The sequence below is a fragment of the Leptosomus discolor genome, chromosome 21 (assembly GCF_034619465.1).
Source record: "Leptosomus discolor isolate bLepDis1 chromosome 21, bLepDis1.hap2, whole genome shotgun sequence".
Lineage (NCBI taxonomy): Eukaryota > Metazoa > Chordata > Aves > Leptosomiformes > Leptosomidae > Leptosomus > Leptosomus discolor.
Genome location: NC_141411.1, coordinates 6326639 through 6350443, shown reverse-complemented (window position 1 = coordinate 6350443; position 23805 = coordinate 6326639). Strand labels below are relative to the sequence as shown.

At 55.2% G+C, this 23805-nt stretch overlaps 1 protein-coding gene across 1 annotated transcript; it reads right to left on the bottom strand.

Moving 5' to 3' along the window:
• Positions 1-1148: 1148 nt before the first annotated feature.
• MYBPH (myosin binding protein H) lies at positions 1149-10863 on the bottom strand. Its single transcript, XM_086476526.1, has 10 exons — positions 10581-10863; positions 10208-10342; positions 8205-8372; positions 5527-5615; positions 4298-4493; positions 3812-3951; positions 3498-3657; positions 2533-2669; positions 1909-2095; positions 1149-1234 (listed from the first exon to the last, which is right to left on the bottom strand). The coding sequence occupies exons 1-10, from the start codon at positions 10861-10863 to the stop codon at positions 1149-1151; spliced, it is 1581 nt and encodes a 526-aa protein (XP_086332652.1).
• Between the last annotated feature and the right edge of the window lie 12942 nt (positions 10864-23805).

The following is a 23805-nucleotide window of genomic DNA, read 5'->3' as shown; positions in this document are numbered from 1 at the left end:
GACTATGCCATGGCATGCTGAGGTGCAGGCCCCCCGCCAGAGCACTGCCAGGGAGGGGCAGGCCCGCAGGCAGCAGAGGCCACGAGCATCACCGTGTGCCATGCTACTGCACAGCAGCTGCAGCATCCACCTGGGGTGAAGGAACAAGACCTGAGTCCTGTGACAGCACTGCTGCTGAGAGACCAGTGGTCAGGGATGAGATGGGAAACCACATCCCAGCCACAGCTCTAACGCAAGACAAACCCAGCCCAGCTCTTCCACCTTCTCCTGCCCCACAAAATTCAGGCGCAACCCTTTAACTCTGCTTTCCCACCCCACAGCCCCATTTAACACCCCTTTATACCTGACTCCAGCCCCAGTACCTGCCCTTCATGTGCATCAAACCCCTGGTGCCCCAGGTCTCTGAGCCCTTCCTGCAAATCTGGGCTCTGCCTGTCGTGCTGCCCACACATCTGGCCAGGCACACCAGTCTCCACATGTACCTTCGTCCTCCTGGCCATAATCACAGCTCTCCCTCCACCTTGCAAAGGCAGAGGTTCCTCTCAGGCTTTGCAGCCTCCCACACCACCAGTGCATCTCCAGCCATGGGATGGGGAAGACCTGAGCTGGGGCTACAGCAGGTGACAAGGCCTCATCTGGGACACTCAACCCACTCCATCCCCAGTGAAGTGATTCACCCTCCCTCCACCCCGCAGCCGCAGCTCAGACCTACCTTGATCTTAGTCTTGCCCTGCGATCTGTCCTCACTGGGGCACTGCAGGAGAAAAAAGGAGATATAAACCCCTTGAAGTCCTGTTATCTTACTCCCCTTTTGACTTCCAAAAGTGAGCCAGGGCATAACCAACCCACTCATGGCTGCACACCAACGTGCACCTGCACACACCATCCCTGCACACGCATGGTCCAAGCAAACACGCCTACCACCGTCACTGCCTGCACCCGGCCAGCTTGCCCCCAAGATCCCAGCTGGGGTGACTCTCAGGTGCTCTGTGTCACCAGCGCGCTGACAAGCTCATCCTCCTGGCCGACTTCACAGCGCTGCCTGCACGGCTGCGCTGACAGCCCTGCCTGCAGGGAAGCGTGGCCGGGGCCAGCTGGGTCAGCGCTCACTGCACCGCCTGGAAGCACTGGCACCAGCTGCCACAGAGTCAAGCACCGATCCCGTGCCGCACCGGCAGCCCTGTAGCTCCACAGGGATCGAGGGTGCTGGGCACCTGCCAGATTGGAGCCCTGCCTGCGTGGCAAGTAGAGCAGAGTGTGTCTTGGGGCAAGCGTGTGCTGGGAAGCTGTGGGAGGAGGAATGATAAAAATGACATGTGTCTAAGGACACGCTACCACTTAGGAACATGCGTATAGTGTGCGGGTATGCATCCTCCTGCATGCCGAGGCAGGTCTGCAGCATGCAGGGGAGGCATCTTCGGGGAGCAAAGCGGGGCACCTCCATGCAAGGGCTGGGCTGGGTGCTCTGCTGAGGCAGGGAAATGTGAGCTGGAAAGTCTGGGCAGGATCCCGAGACATAAATCAGAACAGCCCAGGTGCCAGTGGAAGGGGTTCAGCACAGCCCCCACATGCACGGCTCGTGGGTGGCTTGGGACACAAGTGCTGGTAGACACAGTGAGGAGCAAGAGACTGTCCCAGCCTCCACTAGCACCTCTGGTCCTTTTGTTCTGCAGTTTCTGGTTTCCTCCCCATTTTTTGGCCATGAATGACGGAAGGTGATTTCAAGCTGCTTCAAGACCATAAACCCAAGAAGCCCAAAGCTCCAGCTCCAGAGGGCTGCCCAGTGTCCTTAGGCTCCGCCATCACCAGGGTCCACACAAAACAGGGGCAAACCACACCACTGTGAAAGTGAGAACAGGAAAAGGCAGGCAAGGAGACCTGCTCCTCTGTCCCCTCGGCCAGTCTTACCTTTCACATCAAGTTTGCAGTCTACTGAGGCTTCCCCCAAGGGGTTCACGGCTTTGCAGGTGTAGATGCCCCCATCAAAAGGGCTGGGCTTGCGAATTTCCAGGGAGCAGACACCCTGCTCGATCATCGCTATGTATTTGGGGTCTTCCCGTATCTCCATCTGATTTTTCATCCAGATGATTTTAGGCTACAAAGCAGCAGGTTTTATTTGCTTGTTTAAATCAGGGAGAGAAATGAGAGATCTAACTGGCCCCAAAATGCAGCCACTTCCCTCTGCCTTTGCCTTGGCCCTTCTTGAAGCTGATGGCTATGGTGGGATTCAGTCAGAAGTAGTTTGAAGAGCTAAATATCCCATTCTTGAGCACTAGCCACTGCTCCACCCTTCCTCCCCCAGTGCAGAAGGGAATAGGACACAGCTTGAATCAACAACAGTCTCCCATTTCCATGCAGAAACATCCCAAACTTGCCCCAGTTTGACTCAGAGGGCAGCTACAGCCCCTTAGCTTCATCCAACCCTAATCCAACATGACCAACCATCTCCCAATACCTTCATCCACCTTGCAAAAACCCCACTGATGGCTGCCCACATGTGGAGGCGATGCTGTCCACGGAGGAACCACTGACCTGAGGGAAGCCCCGGACACAGCAGAAGAGATGTGTGCTGTAGCCCCGAGTTGTAGTTCGGTCTGTCAGGGGCTGAGTGAACTTCGGAGGCTCCATCATGTCTCTTTGGGGGATCTTCTCTGGCTGGTAAGACGTTTCTAAGAAAATAACCAATTCTAGGTTGAGGCAGAGCTCAGGCTCCTGGGCCAACCAGCACATGGATGCAGGGATTCAGCCCAAGGTACCCCCAAATACTTCTGCTGCCTCACATAACAAGCCACACAGCATCTAGTCTGACCTGAGGACCTGGCCTGCAGCTCAGACCAGCCCTGTCTATAAACACCTTCTCATCCGACTCTGCCATGTTAGTGCCTAGTCCCTGCAGGGAACAGAGGAGATGCCAGTCTGCAAACCAACATCGCAACGCACGCCATGTGCAGCATGTCAGATCCAGGCCAGGCACCTCTCTGGATTTCCCCAAAATTCAGTGCACAGAAATAGGAGCTGGACGTAAGCTCTGCAGGTGGCAGAGATCCCAAATCCCTCTGTGCTACCAGGGAGTGGGATGGAAACAGAGGGAGAGTGGGTCCGAGGGATACTGGCTTGGAGATTTGGCCCTGAGATGGACCACTGCAGGGATCTCTTTCTCTTCTGGCTCTGAGCCGTGGGGCCAAAGCCAGGGCTGTTCCTCACCCCTCCTGGCTCCTGCTTCAATCTCAACACAGGGGTGTCCATGTCTTGATCACTCCCAGGGGGCTGACGATGGCACAAGCCTTCCCCAAAGGAGAAAGAAGGTGTAAAAGGAGGCCAGGGGACCTCTGGACCTCTGCCTCAGGGATGCACAGCCTCACCCCTGCAGGGCTCATCCTGGGGACCAGCTCAGAAGCATCACCACAACACTGAAGAAGCCTCACTAGCCCCAACAGGGACAGGACCCCTCTTGTCCACCACCACCCCCAGCCCCTTGGCCAGCGCCTTGTCCTCACTTGTCTTCTTGATGTGGGCCACTGCAGAGGTGACGGCTGCTTTCTCGCTCAGCCCACAGGCGTTTTCCGTGAACACCCGGAAGGAGTAGGTGTTGCCGATGATGAGGTCGGAGATGGTGCAGCTGGTGCGGGTGCAGCGCTCCAGCGCTGTGAACCATTTCTGAGAGGCAAAAAAACAGAAAAGAGTGGTGAGGAAAGGCAGGCTGTCCAAAGCATGGAGAAGGCAGCGGGGAGACAGGGGTGTACAGCTGCCCCTCTCCTATCAGGGCATCCCCAGCACCAGGCCACGAGGGCCCAGGAGTGCTCAGACTCACCCCACTCTTCTTATCTGACTTCTGCACCGTGTAGCCCTTGATCTCAGAGTTCCCGTTGTCTGCCGGCGGGGTCCACTCCAGGGCCACATTAAAGCCCCACACATCCACCAGCTTCAGGCTCTGGGGGGGGCCCGGTGGTTCTGCAAATACAAACCCTCACAGGGTGGCATCCTAGTTTGCTCCCCCCCACACACACATTCTGCGCCTTGACCATCCCTTGCACTTTGCTTTTAATCTCTTCTCACCTCGTTGCAGCACACAAGGCAGAAGGAGCTGCAATCAGCATGGGCTGGCAGAAACCCTGCATCCCCAACCAAAATAATTCACCTCCATGGCCCTGGAGAAGATCCCACTGGAAGAGGGACTCCAGAGTCCCTTGCCTTGTTGCTGCCCCTGTCCCATCTCACCCAGAATAAGAGGTACTCCCAACCAAGGGGCAGAAATGAGCCCCAGAGTGACCCTGCAGGGTCCCATTCCCAGCCTTACCAATCACCCTGATGTCCAGGGTAGCCTTGTCCTCTGCTCCATTTATCCGCACGGTGAGCTCGTACTTGCCCGAATCGCTGCGCTGCGCCTCACGGATGTAGAAGATGGTGTCCTTCTCCGTGTTGCGGATGTTGATGCGGCTGGTGTCCAGGGGCTGGTCACCCTTGGTCCAGATCACCTCGGGCTGAGGCTTTCCCTGGAGCAACCCACACAGGCAGGTTAGAAGCCACTTGAGCACACAGTCCCCATGGGTCCTGCTGGGAAGGACGGGTGGGCAGAGCCACCCCGCTTTGTCCAGGCAGCAGTGGCCTCAATATGGCCTCTCCCATCCAGCAGTCCCCATGGAAGAAACTAGAGTCGATCCCTGCCAGCACCACTGACGGGAAGCCATCTGGCTCCAAGGGTGATCCTGGTCCCCCAAAGTCCTCATAGAGCAAGCCCATCTTTACTTGCCCAAGGTGTTACAGGCAGAGCTGTGCTCCTGTTGCCCAGGCACTGAACCCAGGTTCAAATCTAGCAGCAAGGCCTTGAATTCAGCATCCAGGCCCAATTCATGCAAGGAGAATGGCCAACACAGACCCCCAACCACCTATGAGAGATAGCATGGACATGTCCCTCATTTCAGGGGCAGCTTTCTGCCTCTCGCTTCCCCCTGCTCGGCCAACATGTTTCAGGACTGGTTTTACTCCATCCCAGACACTGTGGTGGAGATGCTTTGGTGATGCCCCAGACAGTATGTGATGAGTCATTTGAGGAGAGAACTTCCAGCTTGGTCCACCAGTGTCAGCATCGCTCCCCCATCACACAGCCCTAGGGTTGCCCTGTTTCAAAGGCAGCTGCCCTCTCTAAGGGGACCCCCACTGTTGTGCTGTGGGGTCCTGCGGTAAGTGGCCAGATCCCTGCCAGGCTCAGCCAGGAGCACGAGCTGAACAGGGCTCATGGGCCAAGACAGCAGCAATAGTTAGCCCATGCCCTAGTGTGTTTGGGGTTGTCCCATTGGCAACACCGTCAATAAAGACATAGGAGAAAAATGGGAGCTAGGTAGGAATGGGAGCTAGGTAGGAATGGGAGAAAGGTTCTCACCCCATCTCCCACACTTGGCCCGTGAGAGACAGGGACCAGGACAAGCCAGCCCGTAGTTGGCCCTAGGCATATCATGGTGGCTAGAAAAGTCACTGCAGAGCCTAACCCAAAGTGAAAAAGTCTGGAGGATTAAATCCCAAACCTACCTGGAAAGGGATCATCATGTTCACAGCATCCCCAACATGCCTGACATAAGTCTGCCTCAGGTGACGGGGCATGCGGATCCTTGGGAGCTCTGGGGAACAGGAAGTCATGCTGTGGGGCCAAGGAAATCACAGCCCCCAACTGGCTGACCCACCCCACGCATCCCCCTGCTTAGCCATCAAGAAATCCCACCTGGAAACATAGCCACCTCTTCCCTCTCATCTCCTGGACAGTGCTTGCTTCCCTGCAGGGCCACCTGCCCCATTGCCTGAACCCCAAAATCATATCCACCCTTGTGGTACCAGGTCACCCACCCGTTGGCACCACCCTGATAGACCACTGACCCACCCTTCATTATAGCCAGGTCATGGAAACCAACATGGGTTTAACCAGAAGAGCCATAGCACAGCCTACATGGTAGCAAGGCAGAGGACAGCATCTCCCAGTTAGGAAATATTTCTTCCCCAGCTCAGAAAGCAGACTTTCCAGAGGCGCACAACCCAACCTGCAGCAAGGACAAGGCTCACCAGACCTTCACCTTCTCTGGGCGCTCAAGGCCATTGAGAGACCAAGGTGGTGCATGGTTACTCACAGCAGAGCTGTGAAAGCCCCAGGCTTAAAGCAAAGGCTAACGTCCCCAAGGGAACATAACAAAGATAAGCAAAAAACCCACTGGAGAATGTTGATGGAGCGTGTGTCTCCTTCCTGGGGTGAAAATAGCAGCCGTGTAACCCTACCGGCTCGGTGCCGCTCGGTGATCCTGCTGGAGAGGCATTGGGTTTACGTGAGCCCCTCATAAAAGAGCTGTGTGTCTCTGCCTGGATTAAACGTGCTGGAGCTTAGCTCTGGGGAGGGGGCACGGCCAGAATTAAACCGGGACTGAGCAATGGCTTAAACAGCTGTGAGCATGAAACGCCGGCGGTGGGCTGGGGAGGGCAGGGAGATGCCCGACGGTCCCAGATGGCCCCACCGACAGCTGAGATGGTCCCTCCTCTGCTCATGCTGCTATTCACTCCAGGGATCCATGCGTCGAGGCGATGCTGCCACTTGGGCTCGTCAGTCTCAGCGGGGGCAGAGAAACCTGACCTCGAGGGGAGGAATGTTAATTCATGGGTGTTTTCCCCAGCTCACGCTTGCCTTGCTCAGACGGAGAGGGCTGGCCAAGGTCGGTGGCCTAGGTGACACGCTGCTGCGGGTGGGAAGGCATTTTTCCTGCCCCAGCTCCCTGCAAAACGCGACTCCCACACCAAATCTTCATCTGGTTTCTCCTCGTCTCTCTCCACTTCCCAAACCCACTCGTCCCACCTGTTTTTAAAACTCTCTGCCATCTGTATGGCTGCTATTTAAAATCTCTTGAGATGCTATAAATGAACCGGAGAGAGGTATAAAATGCCGTCCCAAATAAAATGTGAAGGCCAGCAGGTAACAGATGGGACAGAGAGGAGCGGAGTCGTACACCTGACATGCACCAGCACAACTAGGGTGGACATGGGGAGGTAGATGGACATTGAGGGCTATTTTGTTCCTCAGCAAAGCCAGACAGTGTGCACAAAGCTGTATTTCAAATGAAATGCAAAAGTAGCAAGTGCTGTTTGCTGAGGAAGAGTTAGCAAAAAGAAAAGAGAGAAGAGAAAAAAACCCAATAGTGTGGAGGAAGAGCAAGTTGTGTGTGGGACTCCCAGATCTTTGGGTTTTACATCTCACAGCCAGGCTGGGACAAAGCTCAGGTAGCAGGGACAGGGGGGCTTGAACAGGTGGGTGCAGCACAGGACTAGAAGCTGGAAACACAAGCTGTGTATTTGGCGTCTCATGCCGGTCCCCCATGCCTCAGTTTCCCCAGTCCCACAAGGTATGACGGGATGCCTTTGAGATCTGGAGGTGAGCACGGCAGCAAACACCAGCCACCAAGCCATGTTCACCTCCTCTGAGCAGACTGAGAGGATGGACTGTGCAGGACCCATTCCAGATGCCGATAGCCTTCTCCAACCCTTTTCCTATGAAAAGCTGATGGTTCCTGGAATAACTTCTCTTATTATTATCACTATTCTTAAGCAGCTGAAAAATCCAATGTGTTCTTTGAGTAATAGGAAAACTTGCTCATTAATAATTCCTTGTAAAGGGAAAAGAATTTTGTATTTGCAGTTTAATAAGTGAAAACCAGGCTTGCAATCATACATCAGCCTCAGCACATTCGCAGCACCCCCGGAGGAATGCTAGTCTTGCTAAGCATGGGAGCAAGTCATTCATTAGCGAGTTCAGCATGATTAAAGTTCCCATGCTCCAGACTACCAGCTCTTGACTTTCCTCAGCTAAATAAACAAAGCTGTCCAATGTGTGTGTGATGGCATATTAGAGATGTAAGCAAGGCCAAGAAGAGGACATGTGCTGAAAGTGAGGCTGTTGACGAGCTCTTGCAATGAAACGGGAAACCGTGGCTCTGCATTTTGAGCCCTTCACCCCCAAAGCTTCACCATCTGCAAGGTCAGTGTCTTGAGGTCGGGAAGCTACTCCATCCCACCCAAAGGGAATTGGACGCAGTTACTGAGAATAACATCTCGGTCAAAGGCTGGCTTGCGATGTGTGAGAGGGCAGAGGCTGCTCAGGCTGCTGGGTGAGCTGTGCTTTCTTTGCACCACTGACAAAGCACATGGGAATTACGCACGGCAGGAGCAGTACTTACGGAGGATCTCTCTGATGAGGATTGGCTGCTCCAATGTAGCTGGGACACTGGCACCGCTGGCGCTGACAGCCTTCACCCGTACATGGATCTTGTCACCAGAGCCGAGGTCCTGGATTGTGTACCGGGTGGAAAGAAAAGGCTCCTTGTTCGCAGCTGTCCAGTCTGTACCTACAATGAAGCAGGCAGAGCACTTCAGGCGTGCAATGGCCAGACAGACACCAGCCCCAAACAGCAGGATCAAGCCACAGGGGGCGAAACTCAGAGGCAAAGAACCCCTTCCTTGCAAAGGCTGAATGATTCAGGGCACCAGCAGAAAAAAGCATCTTAGAGGCGAGGTTGGCCACCCCACCCTGCCAAGGAGCGTGGGGTGCAAAGTGCTGGCAGAAGCTCAACTATTGAGCAGGAGGCCATTTGCAAGCAAGAGAAGGCATTAGGCCAGTAACCTGGTGCATTTCTGGAAGCAGTTAAGATCCTTTGACCACCCTGCTAGCCAGTCTGCTCCTCTTACTGCTCCAGGATAACTCATTGGAGCTCACCGTGTTCCCCAGCGCATCTTCCACATCGAGCAAGGTCTGCTCATCACCTGCCTCCAGCCAGCTAGACCTCTCCAGCTATTCTTCCTGCATCTCAAACTCACCACACAGCCAAGACATAGAAGCCACATCAGCCAGCTAACACAGCCTTGCAGAGTGCTGAACCTCTTAAGAGGTTTCTCAGTTAGAAAACAGTCACCAAAGGATCAGGTGTCCCAGGCAGGCAACTAGACCAAGCCATGTGTGCCAGGGTTTGCTAAACCATGGTGTGCACCTTCCAACCAAGAAGGTTTTCCTGTCAATGCCATCAGACCAGCCAGTTCCCCACCAGCAATTTCCCTTCACCACTGGCATTATCCAAACCAGCCCTCACTCAAATCTCATCATATTTTAGCCAACCAGGGTCTTCCACCAGCCCAAGTACAGCGGTCACGGATCTCGTGTGGTTATCACTAAATGACTAGAGCTCTCCTGTCACCCAGCCAAGCACAAAACAAGCTAGGAGAGCATCCAAAACTGTGACCTTTGGGTGGCTGTCAGCCAGCACCCTCCAGGAACGGCTGCATCTTTCCTTGTCCCACACAAGGCCCCCCTCATGCATCCCATCCAGCCATGGTTACCTCCTCAATCCCCAGCCCAATGATGAAAGCCTCCCACGGCTTTGATTGTGCCAACCACAAGCTAAGCAGCCAAGGATCATAGAGCAAGTTCCCCAAGGCCCATGGACCACCTGGGTCTCCCAAACCACTCCAGCCTCATGTAGAACCCAGCTCACCAGCCTCAGCCTCCCCTTGCAGATCCTCCCAGCCACATAGGTCATTCACTCTCACCCCAAAGCCAAGCAGGGCTGCAAGAGAGTGCCCAAAACACAAGTCTTACCCACCTACGCCATTCCACCAACCAGCAATGCAACTGGAGAACCACAGATAATTGTTGCCACCCACCAGCCCACCTCCATCCACCACGGCCATCCTTCTTCCAGGCATCTCAAGTTCCATCTCACTTGGGCAAGGCTTGCCAGCCCCTCTCATGCTGCCCAGGACCCTTTCCTCACCCTCCCACCTTATCCCCATTCCTTCTGTACTTCATTTTGGGCAAACATGGGAGAATTGTATCATCTTCCTCCTGGGTCACCATCCTAACCCCAGGTCTCTTCAGAGCTGGAGTTCATCAGAGACCATCCTCAGTGGGTATGCTAGTGTCTCCTCCACCCTCTAGCTGGACATGGCACTGACATCAAACCCAGTCCAGCCAGCTGCTAAAGACATCACTACTATCTGAAGCCAATGGGAAGCCCTTCTCCTCCATGGAAAAAAAAATGACCATTTAAAATGAACCATTTGAGCAAAGAAAGGGAAATGGTGCCTGGGAAACGCGCTGCCAGGTTCCGCCCAGCTCCGTCCCATACCTCCGCAGCAACACACCAGCTTTCCATGCTTATGAGGCAGGAAAAGGAAAACCCAAGCCTACTTCCATCTTTGCAGATCTCCACCACGTATCCATCCAGGCCCGACTGGCCTGTCTGCTCCGGGGCTTTCCAGGTCAGCGTAATCGAGTTTTCACTCACTTCTTCCACGGCCAAGGACAAGGGGGAGCTGGGCGGCTCTGTAACAAACCCACAGTGGTGAGGACAGGCTCTCAAGTAATGGGGCTGTTGGAGGACAATCACCCAACCTCCACGTTGGTCTTCAGCCCCCCCGACTTCCTAATCCCCTAGCCCTATCCCACTGCAAAATTATCCTTGATAACTTCATCCCTCTGTCCCTTCACCCTCGCATCCACACATGGCCCCTCCCAGGCTTGCATTTCTGCCCTCCCCACTTCAGAGTTGTCTTGTTCTCACCTGCCTTGGGTATCTCAGGCTTAGGTTCAGGGGCTGGGGTTTGGGGTTCAGCTGTGGGAGCCAGGGGACCTTCTTTAGGGGCTGGAGTCCCTTCTGCTGTGGGGATGGGAGCAGACTTGTCTGCGGTGGCTGTGGGCTGCTCCGCGGCAGGGGGATGCTCAGGGGCTGGGGACTTTTCAGCAGCTGGGGCTGGTGCCGGTTCTTCCTTTGCGGTTGGCACTGGCTCTTTCTTCGGAGCTGCCGGAGCCGGGTCTGTGGCTGGAGGTGCGGTTTTGCTGGTCATCGCTGCAAAGCCTGGAGGCTGGGGAAGAGGATGGTTTGGGTTCTTTGCTCCGGGATCTCCGCTCTGTTTTGGGGTCCCTGCTCCAGACCAAAGGTCTCTCCTCCGGATCTGGGATCTTGACTCCAAAGCTGGGGTCCCTGCTCCGGGCCAGGTGTCTCCACTCTGAACAGACGGTCTCCGCTCTGGGACGGCTGTGCTGGAAGGGGGGAACCAGGTCACTGAGCCAGAACAGGGGCTGGGAGATTTTTATAGGCTTCGGCTGGCACTTGTCACCTCCCTGCAAACCAATCTGCCTGCGCAGGCGGGGGCTGCCAGGAATAGCCACCCGGGACCTGCACATTCAGCAGCACGCCCCTATCCCCTCCTATGGGACTGCAGCACATGGTCCTGCCCAACCCCCCCACCACCATCCCCCCCAGGCTCGCACGGGACTGGGCAGGCCAGGGCCAGGTCACCTTTCTTTGGGGACACCGCTCCTCTCCCCAGCACTGACACCCCTCTAGCTAAGGGCTTCCCAGCCCTCTCCACTGCCACCTCCTCAGCCACCCACTGCCCCCCTAAGTCTTCCCCCTAGCCTCCCCATTGACCCTCCACCCCCCATGCCTTCCCCCAGCCCCTACATTAACAACAGACCTCCCCAACCCTCCCTGTTAGTCCTGCGCTGACCCCCAAACCCACCTGCTCCCTGCCATGTCCTCCCACATTCCCTACTGTAACCCCAGACAGACCTCTCTGCTTCCCCCATGTCCTCCCCCAGCATCCACCTCAAACTCAGAACTGTTGAGGTTGGAAGGTAACTCCTGGGATTATCTGGACCAACCCAACTGCCTGTACCCCTGACCCACATTCCTGGAGAAAATTAATCACTAGCCAGCCCTGTGCCATGTCCTCCAGTCTCTGCCCTGCCCATATGACCAGGTCCTTGTCCATGGAGTCTGGTCACCCCAGGACTTGTGACCTGTCACCCTTCTGTTAGCCCCCAAAATCAGATTTGCCCCAAAGCACTCCACTGACCAAGGAAAGCCCCATTAGTCCTATAGGATATAACCCAACTCACCCCCTGCCTGTCCTCAGTTCCCTCATTTGCCATGCTATGCATGAGATGCTACTAAGAATGTCTCCATAACCTATGGTCTAATTCCTCAACCTTCCTCAAATTCAGGTTGACAGAGCATTTTCTCCTGTTCCTCTGTCTCTGGGGATGCTGCTATGGAGAAGCCAATCAAGCCCAGCTCTCCTGGGTGTTGGTCCAAAGGCTCGTGGTTTCGTGGTCCCCAGGAAACACCTCCAAACATGGACATCAGGGTCAAGAGTCACCTCTGAGACAGCCAGAGCATGAAGTCGTGTACTCTGGCAGGGCCAGATGATCTGAGCTTTGCTAACAAGGGGGTGGTTTTCCAGGTGGGGAGAGCTGTGGTCACCCAGGAAGGGGAGAGAGAGAAGAAAGAGCAGAACCATTGGCCAGGCTGGTCTTTAACGGGATGGTTATATACCAAAAAAGAGCCACAGGGCTCTGAAGGATGCAGCCCAGCTGGAGCAGGAGCCATGGATGGGTGGGAAGAAGGGGTGAGGAGAGGAGGCCGTGACAGCAGTGCTGGGTCTTTGGTCCATCAGGCTGTCACAGGGGTGCTCGGCTTGGACAGACACTGGGCTCAGCTCCTGGCTGCAAGGCAGCAACAGGCAAGCACTGATGGTTTCACAGAGGCATCACCCTGAAGACGCCTGCCCATGGTGCTCTACACAGACAGACAGCTCGACAGGCAACTGCCGATCTCTAGAAAGAGCATAAGGCAGACCCTGCACTTTCTGCTAGCCCTGCTCCTCCTGTAAGCTGAGAAGAAAGCTCTTCACAGCCACCAGCCTTGCAAGTCACATGGGGATCAGGTAACAGGAGTGCAAACCTGGTCCCCCATGGGCTTTGATCATGCCTGGAGGCTGCAGACTGGCAGCACAACCCTCCTGCTCCAGGGAGAGATCTTTTCCTCTCCTGGTTATTTCAGAAACTGCGTTTGGCAGCAGGATGAAGCCAGGACACCAAGAGACGGTATCAGTATCTCAGGGAGGGCATGTTTCCTCCAAAACTATGTGATAACCCAGATGTTCCTCGATTACTTCCACCAGTGAGGAGGAATATGACTAATAAAGGCTCCTCCTTCCCCAAAATACCTTTGGGATGCCTGAGGGATGAGGTCCCTGAGGCAAGAGAGGGTGACATGGGGCTCCCAGCCTGTGGGCCATGAATGGGTACTGGCAGCCCTTCCCACTCACTGGAGCAGCTTGGAGTGCCTCAAACTTGCCAAGTGGGTCATGAACCACAAAATTTTCTGCAGCTGCTCTGGCAAAAGAGAAGACAGCCCTGCTCCCCAGCACAGCGATGTAAGGCTAGAGGAGACTGTCCATCTGTCCTTCTCCAGCTGTCTTTTCCTCCCTGGTGGGTCTGGCACCCAGAGGGGAGGACTGGATAAGCTTTGGTTTCTCGATACCTTGACCCACAGGGATTTCACCCTCTCTTGGATGACCTTGGCACCTCCTTGACCCCTCAGCATTCACATGGACCGTGCCTTGATGACTTAGTCCATCAGATCACAGGCGGCCACCTCCGGAGTTCCACAACCATCAACTCTGCCCAGAAGTCTTCCATGTGTCTTTCCCAAAGGCAATCATGATGTGTTGACGTACCTAAACCAAAACACTTTGCAAAAAGCAGGTTTCTTTTGATCATGTGTTAAGAAAAGCGATTTAAAGAGCTCTGGGGAAAAAAAAAAAAAGTCAATACCAAGACTCTAGTTCATAGGGAAATGAGCACTCAGGTTTCTCTCCTATTTCAATTCGGGAGAGTGTGGTTGAAAATTAAACACTTTCCTCAGGAAAAGAACATCAATGCAATTATTTTGTTTGAAGTTCTTGATTTGAACAAAACTCGAGTTTTTCAGCCTGCTGGATGACATTTAGATGCTGTTTTATCTGTTGACTCACAAGATGACTCATAGGTTAAGAGCAAGTGAATCAACATGGTTTATCATCCAGACTTATCTGGGCCATGTTACTGTAGTATATTGGCATCTTGTTTATTCACACGTTGCCAGCAAGACCGCCGTACGTTGAGCAAACTCAAGCAGGGAAACACTACGCTGCCTGCTGTAGATGACAAAGGCATCATGGCAGGCTGCCCAAGTTCAAAGTCAAAGGGTTTCCCTTAGGGACCAGACTCGGGAGTCAAAGGTTTCGTTACCCACTGTGGATGCAGGATGGGGAGGGAGAAGCTGCTCCCATGGAGTCATTTCACCAACAAGGACAGGAGTGGCATGTCTCAGCCCCCCAACTTTGGAGTGAGGGAGCTAAAATGGGTCTGGTGTCAGAAATGAAACGAAATGCCCACTGGTGCGATTCCTCCACCTCAGCATGAAAACGAAGAGCACACTGAGTGGGCTGCGCTGGCTGTTCCTGCAGGCAACTGGGAGGGCTGAACATTAAAATTTTAGTGATCATTTAAATATCAACATATCTTTGCCTGAAACTCCAAGTATTTCAGGATTTAGCTGAAATACAGGGTATTCATGTTTTCCAGTGAGAAAAGATCTCTTTTCTAGAGGACGCAGGGAATTTTTATAAATTGGTTTTGACCCACATTTTCAGCCCACTGCACCATTGATATGTTGACTTACTTATCTTCCAGGTAACGTACAGGTCTAAATAACGAGAGTGTCATTTCTTCCTTGAAGGATCAGATTCTCCTCGTGCCACTGTTATTCAGCCCCCCTACAAAAGACGCGGCATGGTCACCTTTCAGCTGGGTTTATTGACAGGGCCTCATTGCAAAGACATAAATCTGGCTGTACCCCAAAAGCGTTGTGTCTACCCATTCACCCAGATTTGCCAGTTTAGGAAATCGCAGCATCAGAGACCCGCTGGGTAGGAAGGGGGAAAGCCTTGGCAATGACTCTCCCCATCACAACAGCTGATGTGTCGGTGTGGGAAGACAGAAGATGCCTCTGACAGCTGGGGCAAATCCTGGAGATTAGGACCATCCCCTAAAGAGGGCTCCAGGATTAGACAGGAGGTGGTGAGACCTTCCCACTTGCACATTGTAAAATAAAGCCGAGATGCCAAAGGCCCAGAATAAACGACAAGCCCGTGTCATCCCAGTGGGAAGGGCTCCTTGAAGCCGTAACATCCTCTGCGCTGGTCCTCTCTTGCCCCTGTCCCCCTGAATATCTCTGGAAAGGCTGGTGGGCTCTTTGCACCCCAGGAGGACAGTGAAAGCAGCAGGGTGGATGTCACACACTGCTACCTGGGCCACCACAGGTTCCGAGCATGGCATCACGAGGTCCTTGGCACAAGCAATGTGCCTCGCCAGGGAAGAGGACAGAGTCAGGCTCCAAGGGATGGTATCACGGATCTCTAAGAAGGAGCAGCCACCCACAGCCTGTATCAGTGTGGGGAAGGGAACACCCGGGATTGAGAGGGGTGCATTGCCATCCCTAGTAGGATATATTCAAAGCCACCCAACAGGAGAGAGCAGGAGCCATCCCCACATCCCTATGGCCACATCCAGCCCTGTGCACATCATGTGGACTGAGCCCACGGGAGACACCGCAAATGGCCAGAAAAAGGCCCAGACCCCCTGGATTTCAGCAGAAAGGAGGTGCCCAAATCCCTTTTGGGGAGAAGTATTGCTGCTGGTTACTGATGCAGCTGGAGATGGTTCCTGCGTGGGGCTGTTCCCTCCTTTCGGCTGCTTCCCTGCTCCTGCCCTTGCCTGTCCTCTCTCCAGGAGGGTTAAGTCAGACCTCCATAAAACCAGGGAGGTCATATGGAAAACACACAGCACCGACCACAAACGCCTTGGGGCGGCTCAGCACCCTGCCTGCCCGGCTCCCAGCAGCATTTCCAGCCTCCGTGTCACCGTGATATTCGCAGCACGCTGAGTCAAGCAACCGGGGCAGGCGGCAGGTGGGCTGGGACGTAGGCAAGCTTTCCATTTCGTGTGTTGCACGCAAGCGGACGCTTACTTCACCCTGAAGCAATGACTGCAGGCAGGGGCTCCCTGGGCAGAGCTGGGACACGGGCTCGACCCCTCTCCCAAAGCCCCCAGAGTAGTGTCTGTTGCTGTGCCACCCTGGGGCAGGAGTTTTAAGCAAGTATTGCTCTAAAATGTCCTTGTCCGGTTTAGAAAAGGCAGCCAGGCAATAGAGACACCATTACCAGTGTCTCTGAGATCCTGTTGGGCATCTCTTGCCAGGCACAGAAGTAGGGTTCATGCAGCCCAGCCACAAGCTCCAGAGTTATCCCCGTTGCATGTTAGCTCATGCCACCAGCACTCAGCATCACCACAGTTTGATGCATCGAATCATCGATAACCCTTTCTTTGCCAAAGGGGTTGTCAAGCACTGGAACAGGCTGCCCAGGGAAGTGGTTGTGTCACCATCCCTGGAGGTATTGAAAAGACGTGTAGATGTGGCGCTTAGAGACGTGGTTTAGTGGTGGGCTTGATAGACTTTGGTTTACGGTTTGACTTAATGATCTTAAGGGTCTTTTCCAACCTAAACTATTCCCTGATTCTGCAATCAGTCAGGGCAATGTGTTCACCCACCACTGGGTCCACTGGCGTCGGCTCACAGAGCAGCACCGTGGGTGCCTAGACCCGGGGTGCCGGCTGGGATCAGGATTTGCTGGTGCAAACACCCAGAACTGATGGGTGTTACTTTGGGGCTGTGGTGGGGTAATTCTCCTCCAGGATGGAGGGCGTAGAGACAAAGAGAAACCCATGCAGAGATGCCCCAATTTGCCCAGTGTCTCGCTGGGAGCTGAGCCAGGGTGCTCAGTGCCAGCTCCATGTCCCCTCCAGCCTGGGGACAGCACTGCAGGGGGAAAACCATCATGGAGTGGCATCACTCGCTGCCCCTAGCCAGAGTGGTTCCCACAGCACAATCCGTGGGGCCATCAGACATCGCAGCCACGGCGCGAGGCGCACGGCACCCTCTGATTCGGCAGCTGCGCAGAGCTGGAGGGGTGACCTCCAGCAGCTGCACCCAAGGCAGGCCAGGCCAGGATGTGACGGGCCAGCAGAAGCCCTCACACACCTTGGCACCACGTCAGTCACCTCACGTGTCTCCAGTGCCCAGAAGCAATGCCAAACCCTGGGCATTGCTCTGCCTTTGGTGGGCTTTTTTTCCCAATCCTGCCCTACCTCTGGGGCTGCCAGCAGGAGCTTACCTAGGACGGGCAGGCAGAGAGCCCGCAGGGGCTGAGCCCATGTCAGCCCCGCTGTCCTCAGCCTGCTAGAGGTCACCTCTACCAAGGGTTGGGGACAGCAGCTGGGGACGCCAATAAGGCTCTGTCACCACCTGCCCTGCTTGGTCCTGCTCTGCGGCAGGGAAAGACTGCGAAGAGCAGCTTGGATTTTCCCTGCTGCATGAAAAGTCGGGTGCTCAGAAAGACCCAAAATGTTGCAAGCCACCTTTGCTCTTTGATTCAGGACATTTACACACGGCGGTTGCACCTGGGGAATGCAGCCACACACCTGACTGCTTCTGTCCCCGAGCTGTGGCAACCCTTGGGCCAGCAACTGGGGAGCTGGGAGGCTCTGAAAGAGAAGGGGGAGGAAACTGCTCAGCCCTGGGCTCCACCAGCACCGAGGGTGAATTTCTTTATCATCTAGTATCAGCAGGGAGCTCAGGTGTTTGCTCTTCACTGCACCAGGGCAAGCACCACTACTCAGAGCCCCGCTTTGCTCACCTCCGTGCCTGCAGTCCCAGGCAGCACCCAGTGTCCCAGTTCACCCAGTAACCACTGGCCCCCAGGAAGGTGACTAGCCCTGATGTAAGGACTTCAAGGCACTGAAACCCCTGCCAGGGTGCACCACGACGTTGGCCAGTTACATCCCAGGCACACACTCCTGGTCTCACTGGACTTTCAGTATTCCCTCGGTGCCCCTTACCTCCATCGAGGACTTAAGGCCACCTTAGGTGTCCTCAAGGCTGCTGCTCCTCTCCAGTCCCTCCTGTAGGACCAACACTGGATGCTGGTGTCTCCCCTTCCCAGATCCTCCCTTATTTTCTCACATCCACATCCCTCCTTTCCTTGCCTTAAAAGCTTTCACTTGCACCCTCACCTGCCGCCTTCCCCTCTGCTCTCCCCATCCCCTCCTCCTATCTGCACCCCCCCCCAACCTCCTCCCCACCTCATGCAGAGCCCCTGCAGGTCACAGCCGTGCTCCACCCCACCACAGCCAGAGCAGCCAACAGCCTGTTTGGCTGAAGGCATCAAAGCAGATGGGGACCAGCATGATGTCCTGCAGCCAGACCCATCCCAGCCCTGGTGGCACTGGGACCAGCCACGTTTCAGATGGGGCAGCCAATATCCCAGGGAGATCCCCGAGGCTGGCATGGTGGCGGCTGGCACCACAAGACCTGCCTGTACCCCACCACATCCGGAGGGTTTGCGGAGGGCTGTCACTTCCCAGGATGCTCTGAAGCAAATGGGATCTGCTCCCTTAATGGGGCAGCACATCTCAGACCCACCCCACGTCTCTCTCTAATCCAGGCACCTTCGTTCAGGAGCCTCTCTGCTGTGCCCCCCTCCCTGGGTTATCAGAGGGGTTATGAGAGGGGTTGGATCATCCCCCAGTCCCAGTGACTCTCTCCAGGCCCCAGTAAACTGGGAAGACAAACCAGTTTAGGGTTGTCCAGTGGCGGCCCAGCTGCACCCTTCCCTGCTGCCACCAGGGAGCGTCACGGGGACATTTAATCAGACTGTCCTCACCCTGGGTCTGTCTGAAACCCTCCAGATACTGTGCCAGGCTTTGGGAAGATGCTGTTCCCCTTATGCCTGGTCCTTAGTGTCCCTGGTGTCCCCACAGGCAGATTTGACCCAGCTCTGCTTTGGAGGCACAGGCTCGACCTGCCTCAGGGTGTCTGCTGCCGTGGTCGGGACACCCAGCCACTTCTCCCTGCTCTATCCCATCTCTGCTGTCCCCATGTGGCACAGTGTGACAGCCCTGTGCCTTCCCTGGAGGAAGCATCACCCCAAAACACCTCCAAAGAAGCCAAAACAGGACAGGGTCTTCAGAGAGCAAAAGAGTTTTGATCTGTTGACCCAATAACCTGCAAGGGAGCAGCCATGGAAGGGGACAGTCCATCCTCCTCCTTGTCCATGTGCATGTCAGTGCAGGAAGGACACACATATTTTTTCAGGGGGAGGCCACAGACCACCCATGACCAAGGGCCAGCGAGGGCCAGGGCTGAGGCTGGTGGTGGCTTTTGCAACCAGTGCACGTGATGGGCTTGTTCCCGTCTCCTGAGGGTTACGAGGTGGCAGAGATCCCGAGGGATCTGAGCACAAGGGGGAGAGATAGGGCGGTCCTGAGCCACCCAAGTGCTGGCCCTTAGGAAGGAGGAGGATTTCCCCAGCGAACTTGCCCACCTGCTGCTCCATGACACAGCCGACGTGGAGGGAGCCCACTCTTTCCGCAGTCTGGAAATGCTCTGGGATCCCACTGGGTGATAGTGGCCAGAGGGGTCATTCCTGCCCGGCACCTGTAAAGCCCTCGGGGATCCCATGGGGTGGTAAAACACTGCAGGAATGCAAAATGATGTTCAGGGCTCTCGCCCAGCCCTGGGTGCCACTGAAGGTGAGAAGCTGATTTAATTTCACAACCTGCAAAGCCCTTGGGGAGGTGGACACAGCCAGGCTGGGCACCAGGGCTGGTTATTTTCTGTCCCTGGCAGTGTGACTTGCAAAGCAGTGTCAGGGCTCTCCACAAATCCACGTCTTCCTGCGAGCCAGGCCACAACCCACATCCCACCCCACCACCTGGATGAGGAAAAATGCCCTTGGTGGTCCCTTTTTTCCACTGCTCTTGGCCGTGGTCACCTCTTCCTTGCGGGGCACAGAAGAAGCTGATGTCCTTTTGCACCCCGGCACGGCAACCAGGAGGGACGGGGAGGGGGGGGGACAGAGGGAGCATCCAGTGACTGGTTATCTGATCCCAACAGCTCCGGTGTAAACTTAGCATGGCCTTTCGGAAAGTACTTGCTGTGGCAAAACACGCAGTAAATCACTGTTCTGAATGCCAACAATATTTTGAGATTAGCAAATCTTAAAGAGCTCCTTGGGTTAAAGCTCAGTTTGGGGCTGTGGTTTGCAGCCCTGCCAGTGCAACTGGGGGGCTCTTGCCACCCCGGTATCCCCCAGCCCCCAGGGATTGCACTGAGCTGCAAATGATTCTTGTTCTTTGGAGGAGATGGAGCAACGTCTGGGGTCAGCACTGGGTGTGGGGTTGGGGACCTCCACACTCACGTGGGTGCCCACCACGCACTCCCGACAAGCGGGGCCAACCCTCTGATTCCCCCGCCCTCTCCTTCCCAGCCGGCTCAGCCCAGCTTGGAAAATTCCCAATTTCCTCCTTTTTTTTTTTAATCAAGCAGCAAAAGCAGCTCCCCACCAGCCGCCCCAGCCCCCTCCAGCATCGTGTCCCATGCTCCCCGGGGCAAGCCACCGTGACTGCCAGCACCATCGCCCCAGCCCCTCATCCCCAGTGTCCCCAGCACCCCCGACACTGGCAGTTTGCTGAATGCTTCAGGGAGGGGATGCCCAGGACCCTGCAAAAGCCACCCAGGAGGTTGGACCCTGGTGCCACCACCTGCCTTCAGATGTGCCACGAGTTTGCCAAGCTCAGCTGAGGGCTAATTCTGCAGCAGGGCCCTGCCTGGGGGACAAAAAAGAGGGAGAAGCCCTTGGAATTGAGCAGAAAAAGGGGCAGCAAGTACCTGGGAGCCTAAACCAGGTGCATCCAGATGGAAAATCAGCCGCAGTTTTTGCACGCTGCAGGAGATTAACCCCTGATACGTGCTCCCAAGGCAAAAGTGACCCAGAGGCAGCATTTTAACCCAGCACAAGTCACTGGCTCAGTATGGGAAGGGCTGGGGAAGATCTCATGCTACACCTGAGGCTGGGCTCTGCGCTCAACCCTTTCAATCTATGGATGCCTGCTTGCAAACAGCGATGCCAGCCCGGCCAGGAGCCTGTAAACTGAGATGTGTTTGCACCTCCTGACCATTAAACAGCCTCAGAAAGGAGTAGTTTCCCTGCACTATATTTGCGCAGGGGCTGCAGCCCAGCACCAACCCTCCCTGCCCACCCAGCGCTGCCCAAGCCCCTCTGCCGATACCCCCTCCAAGAAATCATAAAAGTGGATGGAAATGCAAGGAAAAGTGCCCAGATTAGCTTTGTTTTCTAATCCCCAGGAGCTTTGCAGCCCCCTCTGCAACCACTATGCGTGAAATGCCAAAACCACTTAAAGAATTTTTCATGTAAAAATGTGCAACCTTTGGGGTTTGTGGCTTTGATACGGGGTTCTCTGCACCCCAGCAACTGGAGCAGGGAGGGCTCTGGGGGATAGGGGGTGCACCTTGCTAAGAAGCTATGATTTTGGTGTCCCACGAGGGCGGATATCTCTTCCCCTTGCCCAGCCTGGGGCTGCTTTGCTCCTGGTTGTGGGCCAGAGTGTCCCAGCTGGCTCTCAGCCCCTCTGTCCCAGCAAGTCCCCCTGCACCCACAAGCATCAGGGGGAAGAGGGGCAGGCAAAGGATGTTACATGGCACCCCATTTTGGGGAGCTGGGAGCAATCATCCAGCACCAAACAGGGCAGCGAGCAAAGCATCAGTGGCAGGAATGGTGCGAACACAAGTGAACCGAACCCGCACGTCCTCAGCCCAAATGCAAACCTCCCGGGAACCAGATAACCAGAGAGAAAAGTCTCTCGGGAGGAAGGTCCCCTCCCCTGCAAGGTCTCCTGGAGATGTTTCCTTGCTCTAATGCTGCCATCCAGTGGGAGAAACTCCCTGGCATGGGATAGGCTGGAAACGAGGGCCTTGGTGTCCCCAGCCCCAGGGAGGGGGTCACCCACCACCACTACTGGCCTCAGGCTGCCCTTGGGGACCTCCCTGTCAGGGATGTTGCGGCCAGACCTGAGCCTCTGACTCCAAGCCCTGACGCCAGCCTGGCTGCGATGGGCAAAATAAAACCCACTCACACACTGCACACCCGGCCCCTAACGCCCTCCCGAAACACAGTCCCCAGCGAAGGGACGGGGAAGGGGTGGAGATGCACCGAGATGAGGCACGAGGCAGCAAACTGAGCCTTCCTCTGGAGGAGGAGGAGGGTGAGGAGCTGTGGTGCAAGCAGGGTCCCAGTGGTGAGGACACCCCGGTCCCAGCGCGACGCAGCCCCACGGGATGCTCACAGCGGTGTCCCGCGGCCGCAGGATATTTGCAGTCTGAACACACGATGCCTCAGAAAGCCAAATTCCAGCATGTATTCATCAGCACTGGGGCTGCAAGGAGGAAAGAAAAGGGGGAAAAAAAAAAAAAACAAAACAACAAACCAACAAAAAACCAAACACAAAACTCCCCGGGTTTGGTTCAGGGAACCGAAAGGACTTTGGCAGCGGAGACAGAGCAGCGCGACGGCGAGTGCTGCATCCGTGGTGGCCAGAAGCCCCCAGGATCCCACAATGTGCCCGTTTGTTGTCCCGGTGGGTGGCTGGGTTCCTGCAGAAAGGAGCTTTCAGTGGGAATATTCAAAAGTTCAACCTCTTTCAGCAGCGCAAGGTTTGCTGGATCATGCGATGGGCACAAAGGGACAGTGTTTCCTCGGGAGCAGGGAGGTTTTGTGGCTGGGAACACGGCTCTTTTCTTCCCCGCACAGAAGCCGCCTGAGCAGAGTCAAGGCATTATCAAAGCGGGTTCGTAGTCAGAGACTTGCCTTAAAGGGAGAAAGCAAAAAAGATTTGTGTATATGTGAAAAAAAATATTTAAAGAATTTGGGGATTTCTTTTGGCTGAAGGCAGCAGCTGTTTTCCCAAGGTGGCTCCAGTTTCCAGGAAAGCAGGGATTTTCCTCTGAAATCAAGGGGGAAACCCCCTAATTTTTTATTTTCCCTTTGTGCCAAGAGGAAATTTCTCCTGGGAGCAAGCCCTGTGTGCAAACAAATGCTCTGCCTTCTCCTCCGGGAAGCATGAGTGCTCTTCCACCCACTCAAGATCAGCCAGAAAATGTCCCCCAGACTAGCAAATCCCTGGTAACCCCAAAGAGGCAGCAGCTTCCCGGCTGGGTCAGAGGCACGTGTCCCAGCAGGGATGTGTTTCGAAAGTATCCACCACCTCTGCAAGCTGGCAAAGGCCACTTCTCCCGGCTGCAAACCCACCCTCGAGTTCCAGCTCACACTCGGGGAAGGGAAGGGGATGGGAGATGGCATAAAATATGAAGGGAGGATATTTAGTGTAGGAAATCTGGTCTACATCTGCAAACAGCCACGCTCTGGCATTAGGGCAGAGAACTGCACACAGCTCATCACACCTAAAGTCCTCATAACCCATAGCTGTGCCCAAAGCCCCTTCTGTGTGTTTAATTGCTGCATAAGTGCTGCCTAAAAACAGCAGAGGAAATACTAGGGGTGTGGACAGGCTAAGGATGGGAAAAGGGGATTTTTTAAAAAAGATATCACTGGTTTTAAAGAGATTTTCCTCACTGGTGGGTCTGGAGCGGTAAAACCGCCCAGCAAAGCTGAGCAGCTCCGCAGGCGTCCTGGCTGCATGCCCGGGATGGGGCGGCTGCCGTGTCACGGCGCTAACAAACTGCTTTCCCTTCCTGTAACGAAGACGGATGGCAGCGGGCCTCGAGCCTGAGAGTTGGCCGAGGCACCTCTGAGTCACACTGAGAGGGGGAATAAATCTCTGCCCGGTGGAGAAACGCCAGCCCAAGGGAAAGTACAACTGGGCCGGCATTCCCAAGTGGAGTCAGGACAAGCTCGCAGCTGGTGGCCATGGAAAGGAAAGGACGGGGCATCGTCAGGGCGGCTCGGCTGACTCCCCATCACGTTGCAAAGCAGGAGATGCCCAACACCTCTGTCCCCTGGAGGGGACGGTTCAGTGTCACCCCC